The sequence below is a fragment of the Idiotropiscis lumnitzeri genome, chromosome 3 (assembly GCF_059441095.1).
Source record: "Idiotropiscis lumnitzeri isolate Australia: NSW breed Sydney's pygmy pipehorse chromosome 3, RoL_Ilum_1.0, whole genome shotgun sequence".
Taxonomy (NCBI): Eukaryota; Metazoa; Chordata; class Actinopteri; order Syngnathiformes; family Syngnathidae; genus Idiotropiscis; species Idiotropiscis lumnitzeri.
Window position 1 is genome coordinate 29466880 of NC_142393.1, and position 12981 is coordinate 29479860.

A 12981-nucleotide genomic window follows, 5' to 3' on the forward strand; every position below is an offset into this window, starting at 1 on the left:
TCGGCACCTCAGAGTTTTCTATCTTAGAGTGATCAACTCAGATTTGAGCATTGGACTTAGAGTTTGTTGAACCAGCTTTATGAAACGGACAATAGTGCGTGTGTCAGCTTGTTTAGTCTCAAAAGTGGAAGCTCAGGTATATTGTATTGAGATATAATAGTGACATCTGCTGGCCATTTGCATGTACGAATCGGTGGTGGGTTGAGTGCAAGTTGTTTTGAGGACAAAGAGGTGGTCGTGCGGATAAAGGGCAATGGTTCATGATCCAATATCCACGGGAAGTGAGGAATCCAGTTGACTACAACCTCATGCCCCGTACATACTTCCCCTCAAGGTCCCCTTGAAGCCAAACAAGGCTGCTGGATGATGCTGTGAGCTGCATCATGTCCATTTGAAAATGCTAATGCAGTGCACCACAACTGTGTGTCATTGTGTGCGCTGCATGTGAACAAAGGTCGAGCACAAACCCTGCTCACATCCTAAGCAAATATCTTGATTTTGATTGTTTTCAAATACTTTGATGTGTTGTACTTTTCATTAAATAAAGTACATAGAATTACCTTGTGTATGCAATGTGCTATTTTAACAAAGCAGCCATGACTTGCATTTGATTCAGGTCAAAATGATTTGTGATCGTTTACAGTGTGGAATGCTTCGCCAAAGATAAACAGAAACAAATAAATTCATTTACTGGATTGATTCAGTGCAATGTTGCCACATTCTTGGAATGGAATGGAAGTAACTGGGCTGGTTAGCATATTTAATTGCAGGATTCAAATAAAATTGAACATAGTTTTAAAAGTCAATATTTTAATTCCAGAAAACCTTGCCTGCATATACTAATGTTTACACTGGTTATGCCATCAATTAGATTTAGCGTACGTTGGGAGGAAATGGTTGAACCTTCACTGGGGAAAAATAAGTAGTCATGTTCCATGTGCAAATTAATATTTATTTTTGACCTTCTTAAAGGTACTTCTCAGAGAACAAGTGAGGACACACCCTGACGCAACAAAACACAACAGCACTGGTGCAAACATTACATACACACATGAAATATATATATATATATATATATATATATATAGCGTGTGTGTGTGTGTGTAAAGACAGCTAGAACAGAGAGTAAATGTATTCCAATGGAAATCACACAGTTTAAGATGGACCAGGTTTCACAACAAAGCAGCATCACCAGGACGTATAACCTTATTTTTTACACTGCAAAGCGCCAGTTGGTTACGGTCAAAAGTAAATTAAGGGTTTAGAATGTAATGCACCTCTCTTCTTCTTTGAAAACTGTCATGTTTAAAAAAGATTTTCCCAAAATGTAAAGCATGGTAACATTTCATATGGAAAGAAAATATTATATCTTATTAATTTCAAGGCTATTTACACAATCACAAAGAATGACAACAAATGCAAGATGCATTTGGCGTTGAATTTGGTGGCCATTGTTGGCCAAAAGAATACTGTCAATCTTTCACAAATATTTGTGAAAAGAACTGCGTGAAAACAGGAGCTAAAGTGTGTGTAGTGTTTTTTGAATAAATCTTCAACTATAGCTTGGTTTTCCAAAACTGCGAGGAAAAAGTCTGCATTTTGCGATACCAATAGGAAGTATCAGTACCAGCAATAGAAAAACATTTTTTTTTACCAATAAACCACGTCAAAAGCTCCGAATAAAATTTGTTTTGTTTGCCTAACAGGAAATTCTGTTTTTCCAAAACGCCCCACTGCTTTGAAATATTTTATTCCAAAGACATCTAGACAGATAACATCTACTTTGGTCCTTTTCTGTTGTCATAAATAGCGGTAATGCTAAATGTATTTCCAAATCATATTACATGTTAGAGTGAAATTAATAGCTGCTATAAACAATATAATTACATTCTCCCTTTTTCCCTGTTGTGCAAACTCCTGTAAACTTGTGTGGGAATGTCTGTGTAATATTGTCAACTTTTTGGAAATGTTTACAGTTGAGCATCCATCAAGGGTAGGATATTACTGAGGCAAAAACAACATACAGTATGATTACATCAACTCTACGAAGCTGACTTTTATGGAGGTGGCCAAGTCAACCACAAGCAAAAGGAAATATCAAGTGTTGTTTGGGTAAGGTGAGATTATGTTTATTCTTGAGGGTCGAGTCCCTCCAGGTGGTCAGGGATGGGGAGGCCCGAGAGGATTGTCAGACACTTGTTCCACACGTTGAACACGGGACACACGGGCTGAGCGAAGGAAACGTGGAAGGTGTGCAGGTGCTGTGAGCCCACAGCGTCGTAGAAGGTCAGGTGACCAGCGTCGTAGTCCAAGAGGATGCCAACTCTACGCAGATGGGGTGACGGCTCAATGGCCAGCTCTTTACTGTTGTGGCGGACCACCCAGGAGTTGTTGCAGCGGCAGAGCACCCATGAGGAGGAGTTCTTGCCGATCCACTCGTGCTTTGGCGCTGACTTGTATGCTATACCAACGGCATACCTGAGGGGGAGGGGACCGATGTTAGGGAATGTTGACATGACAATGACAGAGTAAAAAAAGTTTCGGGGCTCCTGTGGAGTAAAGACACTCACTTGGATGGCAACATCTTTTCGATACCATTCATATGCGTATGTGAGCATTTCGAGCTTTAATGTGTCCATGTCATTCAAATTATACAAGCATTCATCATGCACATGGCCCAAACACACTTACCATGTGCTTCCCCCAATCATGGCCTCCCAGTAGTGCCGCCCACTGTCAATGTAAACGTTCCCCACCACGCCGTAGCTGCTTTGGCTGGAAAAGCGCTCTTGACTATGGCCTTTCTTTGAGGTGCTCTCGTCGCGTTCCACCGTCAAATTATCGTGTGAGATTTTCAACTTCTTGTGAGCAGACTTGGGGTCCAGCTTGAAGGGCTGGCCTGTCAGGAAGAAGGGGGTAGAATGGCCAAAACAAATTGGTGCTGAAACACGACCACATTGAGATTTATATCAGGCAACATCCATCACTGAACACCTTATTCATTTTCTTCATTTCATTTTAGGATTGCAGAGGGGAAAAGAAAAAAAATCCATCTATAGCTGAGTGGCAAAATGAAAATAATGAGTCGAAGCATGCCATGTATTGGGTTTCAGTCGTGTTAATTTGAGTTTTCCTTATTTGGCAACTTACTGTTAGTTTTTAGGGTGCCTGGTTCACTGCTTCGACTCCCCGCTTGGTTAATCGACTTGACAACAAAGATATACTTGGTGCCACTCTGCAGGCCGTGGACAGTGTAGTGGTTCTGTTTGATGTTGGGCACAATCATCCAGCTCTCCAATGAATTGCACAGACCTGAGAGGAAAGATTTGAAAGCAGCAAGAGATGACTAAAGTGGAATCACGTCGACTATTGTTTTGATCCCTTTTGGATGACTTCAAGAGCTGTTTGGTGCTTAGGTACATATTTTTTTGTTTTTTCAATCACACACAAGACTTACTGGCAATGTTGGCCTGTCCAGTGAAGATAGCATATTGGAGCTCGTACGACACTACTGTGAATTCATCATCAGACGTCCAGTGGACCGAGATAGTGTCGTAGGATGCTGTGCACAGCTCTTCCCTAATACACGGTGCAGACGGAGCTGTAGAGGAAGGAAAGAAACATTTTATTAGCGATACGAGACATCATGATAGCACCGTCTGAAGTTAATAGCTAAGTACGTTTCTTTCTTTATAATTAAGTGGAATAATGGGGAATCATTATTTAAGTTAAGTTTTTGCACTGGAAAGCATATAGTAAATATCTCATTGTATCAATTGTGTGCTCATTGTATCAAGTTAGAGCAGTGGTCTCGCAACATTTTACCCTTTGAGAGCTACTTCACTAAAATGAACGGTAGCAGTTACTTTAATTCATTTTCGAGCTCTTTTCCTGTTCTTTGTAACTTGTGAGTTGGGAGTGTACTTTCGGAATTAATTAATTTGGATGTTTTCTTCAGTTTTGTTTTGTATGCTTGGAATTAGTTCAAATTAATTCACTGTGATGGTTTTGGGGGTAGTGCAAAAGATTGTGTTGATTAGGAACCCAAAGAAAGCTTATGAACACTTAATGGAAGGCTCATTAAAGTTTTGCAAATTGGATTGGAGTGTCTCCATGTGAAGAAATCAGGTTTAGGGTTTACCGGTGAGGTAATCGAGATTTTCCAGGAGTTTCTTCTCCCTGGAGAAGTCTAGGGCAAAGCTGTCAAAAGTGTCTGTCAGGTGTATCTCGGGAATAAGCACTTGGGTTGATGCGGTTGCCATGGAAACCCTAAAACAGACAAACCCAAATACTCGATGTTATTCAATACTATAAATATAAGGCAAACTGTACAATTACCAATCAGGAAAACATTTTTGCTCTCAGGGAGGCACATGTTCACTATGGGTGTTTGTTCATCAAACTCAATTGAATGGCTCTGGTGCAGCTTAAGCAAACGTGGGATATGATTCAGTTAAATCAAAATTGTTAAGGCTGTGACGAAAAACCAAGAATACACAAAGTATTGTGTCACATTCCGCCCCCACCCCAACTTGTTCTTGGCATAGATGGTGTTTAATTGGTTCTGTTTGATGCAAAGCTAGGCTATATGATGTTATGCATTGTGATGATGGAATAAGTGTGGAGTCTATCGTGTCGTTTTTTTGGTGCCTGTCATCATATGTCATCTGCAGTAAACTGCATATTATAAGATTGTCAGAAAGGCTTGATTTTCTTTTTGTGACAAATGCGTTCACTGCACAATTTTATGCCACACAGAAGCCACCAGGTGGCAGACTGAGCAATATTATGAAGAAGTGAATCATATACAGCACAGTCATTCTATATTACAGACATACGGTGCAAAATTAAAATGAACAGTCAATGAAAATGAATAAATCACGAGGTGGATGAATACAATTATTGAATATTACTACGTTCAGAATTTTTTTTTAACAACGACAAACCAGCAATTACTAAAACACAATTAAATAAAGGTACCAAAAGCCCCAAAAAGAAAAAACTGAGTATCACAGATATTAAATTGTGACCATCCTAAAGGTCTCGTTGGGCTGTTTATGTCTTCTGCAACCGGGTCGTCGGTAGGTCAAGGCTACATGCCGTAACAGCAAGCTAGCGTTAGGAATTTTAGCAACAAGCTTTGACTACTGCCTGCTAAACACCTTGCACGTTCCCTTCAAACTCCGGAATCACACCCTCCATTAACCCGCCTTCATGGTGGCCAATAAACAAAACTTCTATCGTCCTCAAGACGGGATTACAGGGAGTAATTATCAAAGGGAAGGAGGAAGAAGCCAGGCTACTTTGTAATGTTATCGATAGTGGAAAATCGAATTAAGTGCTTGGGTGATGGAGTACACTTCGCAGGTGACTCGCAGGTGTATCAAACCTTGCAACAGCAAAATAAGCAATTTAGTAAATGTATACAAAATAGTGCAACACACACACAGCCAAATAGGAATGGTCCTGCATCACGTACGTCAGCTGGGACGAGTGGCCTAGATTAAAATTATCCTAATATTGAGGATATGCAATTCAGAAAATGGATGCATATAGTATATTAAATAATTCTATTACAAATCTGATTTGTTTTTAGAATACATTCCAGAGTTTTGGTTTCAGAAAGTTCTCAAAATTACATTACACTGGAACTCATCTTTTTTATTATATTTACTTATGTTTATCAATTTCTGTTAAAGACATTTTTTATGTCTCTTAATTAGATCTAAATTTGCGCAAAAAAATGTGGGTTCCTTTGCTTCTGTTTACATTTGATGGCTATATGGGTGCAGTAGGAATACTGGATGCATTTCTCAATTTAAAGCATGTCTGTAATTCACTTGAAAATGAAGTGATAATGATTAAGCAGTCCTAGTGTGTTGTAGTGATGGTAAATGGTCTTTCTCTTGCATTGTGCCTTTCCAGCTATTAAGCCCCTCAAAGCGCTTCACATTGCTGTCACATCTACTTACTGATGACATACCACCAGGAGCAACTTGGGGTTCATATCTTGCTCAAGGATACTTCGTCATGGCCCCCATGGCCGGGATTCGAACCCACAACCTCTAGGTTGAGAAATGACCACTATACCACAAACTTTGCCACCCCGGTGATGTGCGAATGAAACTTCAAATTTGCATCATGAACCAGTTGTCATTTTTTACTCCTCTAAGATGGCGCTCTATTTAACATTGGGCCGAAAGTATACTGAGTTTACATTTCTCAAACCTCTTTATTTAAACCAAGTGCCATTTGGAGGAGTAAAAAAATACAATAACTGGTTCAGAGGTCAATTTGAAGCTTAATTTTCCCATCACGAGTGTGTTTTATATATTTTTATAGAACAACAGAAAATACATTGTGGTATATTGTTATTGTGGTATAAAATGGCCTATATCGTGATAGATTTTCTTTCCCCCACCCAGCACCAATCCGATGTGTGCAGTTGCCTGACCTCTCATTGATGCTCTTAGCGGTCTGCAAAAAGCGGGCATGGTCACTCTCTTTCAGTGTCTGGTCGGCTTGTGTGATTAGCACAGAGGATCTCTCGATACACTGCTGGCAGTTGGAGATCTGCTGGGCCAGCTTGCGTAGCCTTTGCGCCTGATTCGGAGTGTAAATAATGGTGAGTAAGAAATGGAAATCACAGGTTTGCACAAGTGGACATAGTAGGATGTTCATTTTTAAAAGCTCCGGGACATTGATTACATCAATCCATTCTTACAATTTTCTCTTAACTACCCTAAAATACACAGTACGTTATTCAGTAGTAATCATAATGCATTATTTTCTAACATTGTGTCTTGACCGCGAGAAGAGAATGGTATGCCATCTGTGATGTTACTTCTTTATTACAGCTATGTTACCTGTCGGCTATAGTTAACAACTCTTTATGGAGCTGTCTCAAAAATGCCAGGCTGATATTAATAATATGTTTATTATTTATACATCATGCTGAGAGATGCCTCTAATATTCTGACCCTGTTGTGTAGCAAGCAACTCTCAGTATGATGCAGCACACCACTGGAGGCTACAACTACAATAATTAATGTTACATTAGCACATAAAATTATGCATTATTATCTTCGTGAATGCAGATTTTTTTATCCATTTGTGTGATTAGACTGTGCAAATATTCATATAGTTGTGTCTAGCCAGAAGCAAGCAAATCAGTTTTGTTTAGCAATGTTTACGATACATTTAGTATATTCTACAAATATACGACAAATATGGGCTCTAGTTACACACAACCCCAACAACAAGTGTGATAAAAAATGATGGATGGACTTTCTACATATACGCCACAACCTATGGGAATACTTGACAAATAATCAAACAAATAATCCAGTTTATTTTGAAGTCATCTGTCTTGATGCGATTGGCTGTCAAAGATGAAGCTATCAACAATTTTCTACATTCTAGACTAGTTTGTGACTGGTATGAAAATCTGACCTTTAAATAACTACGAATTACACTCTCTGCTCCAACAGGCAGAGATTTTAAGAGACAGATTGAGGTCACACTGAAATTGGGTCAAAGGACATTTTGGCCATTTTGGCATGAACATTGTAATCTCTGTTCAAATCTCATGCTTTGCATAGTCCTGCAACCATTGCAGACAATTTCGAGTGCTATATTGATCATGCCTGGTGCAACATCAGATACAAATGTTGCTACTTTAATGTAAACCAACATGTTAAAATGGATCTCTGCATTCTAAAAGGTTCATTAAATGCATCATGAAAAGTTTACAGTACATACATAGTCACTCTCCTGGTTGCGGCAAAACCTATTTTGGGGCTGTCAGTCTGTTTTGATCCCATGCCATAAATAAATAAGTCAAGAGAGAGGAAGACAATCGAGTAAGCCACTGCATTTGACCCAAAACAAGGACTGAGAGGCACAAGTGTTTTAATGATCAATATTTATTTCCACTGCAAAGGCCCCTTACCTTGCCCTCCTTAATCTTGTTGCCAATTATCTGTCTCCTCTGCTGGATGATGTCGATCAAAGTGTCACACTCATCCAAGAGCTTGCCCTCCTGGCGGGATGCATTCACCTGCGAGGGAAGCCACAGTGAAACACTTCCAGAAGCTTCTTTGAACTCTCGGAGTATACCGTGGAGTAAACTTTAAAAAACAGTGAAACACTTCTGCTTTGTGTATTTAAGGTAACCAAAACATAATACAAAACACCAGTAATATGCAGTATAATTTTACACTGCTGTACAACCACAATAAAAACCTCCCCCTGCTCCCTCTACTTGAAATGTCAAGTTAGACCAAAAATGAGAACTCTGTTTTAAATTTTGATGAAGTTGGGATGGTTTTTTTCTGCGCAGCTTTGTCATTAAAAAAGTAACAGTTTCATTTTAGCTGACTTTAAGACTGGAAACTAACTGTTTTATTGAGGCCATCACATGGTAAATACTGGACACAATGTTCCCTCAATTTGCGCTTCATGTTTTGCGGTTTCAGTGCTTTGCAAGGATGTCCAAAATATTCATCAAAAAAAAAAAAAAAAAGAGAAAATATACAGCCATATTTGAAAGATGCGTTTATTCAAACCGATGAGTTGACTCAAAGGCTTTGCACATGGGCAAATCATACAAGGCGTGAGATCAACCAATGACCGAGCATCTTCCCGAATTGTATCTCATCAGCCTCTTCAACATTAATAAACAAACGATACTTTTTTAGCCAACCCCTGTTTTTGTGGCAGAGGCATATCAGCTTTTTTTTTTTTCTAAAGAATTCTAATAGGTTAATTTGATTTCCCTATGCTTTTGTCCTAGAACTTTTTTTTATCGTGAATGAAATAAAATTTTGTGAATAAAAACAGGATGAAAATATTTTCATTAACACACATTTTTCACCGGATGAAAACAAATGAGACTAAAATCCCCCTTAACAAACAATAAAAAATAAATAACAAAAATGTAGTTTATTAGTTAAATAATGAATTTAAATAAAGACTGGGGGAAAAAATATATGGAAATTTTAAATCACGAGCAGAGACGAAATGATTTGTATTGTTTTTACTGTTGTAACAGGCACAGCGGATGCCTGATTAAAGATGACATTCACAGATTGCACATCTATTTTATCCTTGACTGGGATTGTTGCCATAGTAGCATGCCTCCAAAGGGCAAATCCTGATTCTGAAATTGAGCCTTAAAGTGTAATTCAATTATTAGACATTAGAAATGCCACAGCCCCACAGAAAGGCTGATAGTTTTCTCCATCGTTGGTATGCAGAGCACATTGTGTGCAATGCACAAAAGTATTTAATGACTGTTGGCAAAGACTATTGGACCATTTGACGGAATGTAACGTGGCATGGTGATCAAGTGATTCATTTAAACAACTCAAAAAGCTGGATATCGTCCAACCATTTTACAATGCAGATGAAATGAGCTTAGTAATAAAGCCAATGAGAAATACGAAAGGAGCCGCAGGGACTGTCAGTGCAATGAATTTCCTGTATAACCCGGCATGTCATTTCCAACCCACATCAAAGCACACACAACAGAATTCAGATGGACTCTCCTCAAGCTATTTTAGGAGTCTGGAGTGTGTGAACCATAATGCACAGGGGCAGTTGGAGGGGACGGGGAAGTGGGACAAGTGTTTTTTACCCCTTGTTTTGTGCATCATTTATTCATGGCTGTTTTTCTTTATTTATGGGCAATTTCAAATTCCTGCATCATCAAAACTAGCTTCAATTCAGGACAAATCACAGAACGCTGTCTTCACAAACATGCATTATTGTATCTTGATGAAGCACCAAACTCAGTTTCTAAAGGCCGTTGAAGGCGAAGATGCCGCTCTCCATTAACTCCAAAGAGATACTGCTTCGGTTTTAACCCACAGGCGTTGCTTTTAATAAAAGCTTCTTTGCGCTCTTGTGTATGTAATATCAGTACGAAGGGTTAAAACACAGTCCAGTCAGCATGCGATGCACTGCCCTCAGTTTTGTAAGCATAATTCTTCAACGAATTAATAATTCACCAGATTGCTTCATCTCATCTGATCATTGAGCAAATTGTTGAACATTCAATCTCAACTACACAATAAACAACTACTACACATTTTCGTTGTTAGCCAATTGCTTCCGTAAATAATAGTAATGTGATGAGAATCCTCAAAAAGCATGCAAATATGCATCCCATGTGTTCCGAACCAATGGGGGATGACATAAAACAATCTGATTGGACACTCAGTGAGTTCAATAACGCTATTGCAGTATCATGAACATCTATAGTATTATCATTTAGTTTCTTGGGCTGAGTAAAGTAAAAGGTTGCCAGCTCAAAACAACCTCATTTTGCAGTGATGCACAAGGGGGGACATGATTATCGCTCAACATTTACAAACGCTAATTAATCCCGTGGCCCAGTGACTCAAATTGTACATGCCTGATTACGGATGATGTAGATTCCTGATAAGCCTCACGAGATCACTCACCTCAACATGTTGACAAGTCTGAATCAATTTCCCCATCAGCGACTCCAGCTCGTTGTTCCTCTTGATCAGATTACTCAGGTTCGAATCCAAGGCTTGCTGGAAAGAAAGACATCAAGTTGACATGAATGAAAAGGAACCTACACAACAAAAACTACGCCAAAGTCTCAAATGAAAACAAAAGAGCAGATCGCCCCTTTGGATTTCCGCGAGCCAAGTAAGTTTTGAGACCACATCAGCCGCTTCTTGACAAAACAAAAACAGACCCTATTAAATGAATGTGTCATCCTTTCATTCTGTAAGGAGAGGCTATGATACATTTTGATATATAAAAGCACTCCAGTACGTTTCCAAGTGAATTTCCATACCTCTGCACGAGGGTGATAACCCTCATCCCTGCACTGCCTCCGCATCTTGTCCCGTCTGAGCCTGAGACACAGTCCTGCACGAGCAGAGGACGTGAGTGGCACAGCCACTCCACTGAGCACCAAGCCATGCGCAAACCCGGCCAAGCGGCAAATTAGGCATCAAAAGCTTTTTTACCCTCCTATGAGAGCATGCAGCGCTTGCGGCTAACGAACCAGCAAACAGGTGACAGGACGTCAGAGCTATCCAACTCTCTCCTTTTTCTTCTATTCATATATCTTTATCGATACATTATTTATTTTTATTTTTCCACATCATCTCCCAACTTCGTCACCAAGAGCACAAGCTGTCTCCTTTATTTCCAAGAGCTTAATCGAATTGCCAAATCGAGCATGCTTAAGATGATCTGATGTTGCGTCTGCCCCATGCACAACTCCTTTTCCCTCCGACGATTAATCCAAGATGAGTGTAACTGTGTTGCTACATCTGGTCGCATGCTATCCCAATGCAGCTAAGTACATAAACTGCATATTTTATTTTCACTTCAAACTGAAATCATGTCCGTCCAGTGTTTCCGCTGTGTAGATCATCTTTAATCTGAAATTCACAGTAAACACAACACTAGATTTGTGGGATTTGCATAGTTTGTTTTTGCGGGTGAGCCTCATCATAGGGAGCTTAAAGAATGGCCTTAATACAATGCTGGCACACAAAAGCAAGGCAGATCAAATGTCTTCTTTAGAAGCCTATAACATGTTTGCATACTGCCTTATCACAGTATGCCTTGTGTGTCCCTGAGTATTGATGGACATGATGAGGCTTAACTCAATAGATCACATCCTTACCCACAATTCAGTCATGCTTGCCTGTTCATTGTTTGGCTATGCGCACAATGACAGTTGAGCACATGATGCTGTACACGCTGAACGACAGGTGATTAAAGCTAATGGATTGCTGAAAAACACAAAGTTTGACAGCTGAAGCCAGTGTGCTCACATTACAGCTCGCATCATTTATCATGGAGGTTCTTCCCACTCTCAGTCACCATACAGGACTTAAATGTGTTTTTTCCAAATGCCTGTGGGTAGTTTTATCTCGGGAAAGGGATGGGTATTCCAACAATAACCCCTATGGGTCTTATCGGACTTTTGCTGAAATAGGAAACTTTTCTAGTTATCTAATATTATTTCTGCGTGTGTGTGCGTGCATGCATGTGTGTGTGTGAGAGAGAGAGCAAAAGAGCAAGAACGAGAGACGTTAGGATATCTCAAATTCACAGCACATCAGAGCAAAAAGTAAGCGCCGTGAAATGGGTCATAACATTTTTTTTTCCAAACTTGTCGGAATTCAAATGGAAGAAAAAAATAATATGAGTGAGAGGACAGTTTTCATTATAAAAATTTGCTGAGATGTAAGCGGCCATTAGGAAATGTCTAATCAAGATCAGCAAAGTCTTGGTGGACAAAAAATAAATAAATCATTCATGTTGTCTTGCAAAAATGCAATGTGACTTCTTAGGAAATGTTCCACAGTAAGCGATTTCTTTTCAAATGAATGGACGTGTGTGCAGACTGTGGGTTCTGTTCCCCACTCAGTGGTGGTGTGAATCGTGGTTTCTCTTGAGGTGCCTGGTGATTAATTGGCAATCAGTCGAAGGTGCGGGCCTCAGGGCAAAGCTTTACTCGAAGGTTTGTGAGCGAATGAGTGGATGACAACACTTTGACCCCCAGATAATCTCTCTTGCTTGTAATGCAGTTCAATCAGCTCTTGGAATGGCAATTCTTTCCTTTCCAAATACACACAAACAAGTGTGTAGCTGCTCTCCAACAATGACAGCGGCATATTCAGACAGTATAGCCACGCTCAATTAAGCCCATCTAACACCCAGCAGGTGATTGGCAGTCATTAACCTGCAAACTCATTGAAGATTGCCATTAATTAAGCAGTCTGATACACGCGCCCATTGTGAGGCTGTATACATGGTTCTGTGCGCACACACCTTGCACACCAGCATGGATTTGTGATCATGCTAATTGACTAATAAATCCAGGGATATAATCACCATGAAATGATATAATCACACCTGTTCATTCAATTGGCAAAATGTCTTATTCTGAGATGGATTAAAATTCCTTCTCAAAACTTTATTTGT

At 39.6% G+C, this 12981-nt stretch overlaps 1 protein-coding gene across 2 annotated transcripts in view; it reads right to left on the reverse strand.

The window, feature by feature from the left end:
- Window positions 1-911: 911 nt before the first annotated feature.
- Window positions 912-12981, reverse strand: part of LOC148340750 (E3 ubiquitin-protein ligase MID1-like) — a 31504-nt gene continuing 19434 nt past the window's right edge. Inside the window, exons 3-10 of one of the 2 annotated variants that reach the window (XM_088291637.1) lie at window positions 10467-10562; window positions 7952-8059; window positions 6455-6603; window positions 4142-4269; window positions 3458-3601; window positions 3151-3312; window positions 2692-2899; window positions 912-2478 (exon numbers count right to left, since the gene is read on the reverse strand). In XM_088291637.1, the coding sequence (XP_088147763.1) occupies window positions 2130-2478; window positions 2692-2899; window positions 3151-3312; window positions 3458-3601; window positions 4142-4269; window positions 6455-6603; window positions 7952-8059; window positions 10467-10562 (1344 nt within the window). In that variant the 3' untranslated portion in view covers window positions 912-2129. The remainder of the gene's footprint in view (window positions 2479-2691; window positions 2900-3150; window positions 3313-3457; window positions 3602-4141; window positions 4270-6454; window positions 6604-7951; window positions 8060-10466; window positions 10563-12981) is intronic. The other variant, XM_088291636.1, reaches the window with a different exon arrangement.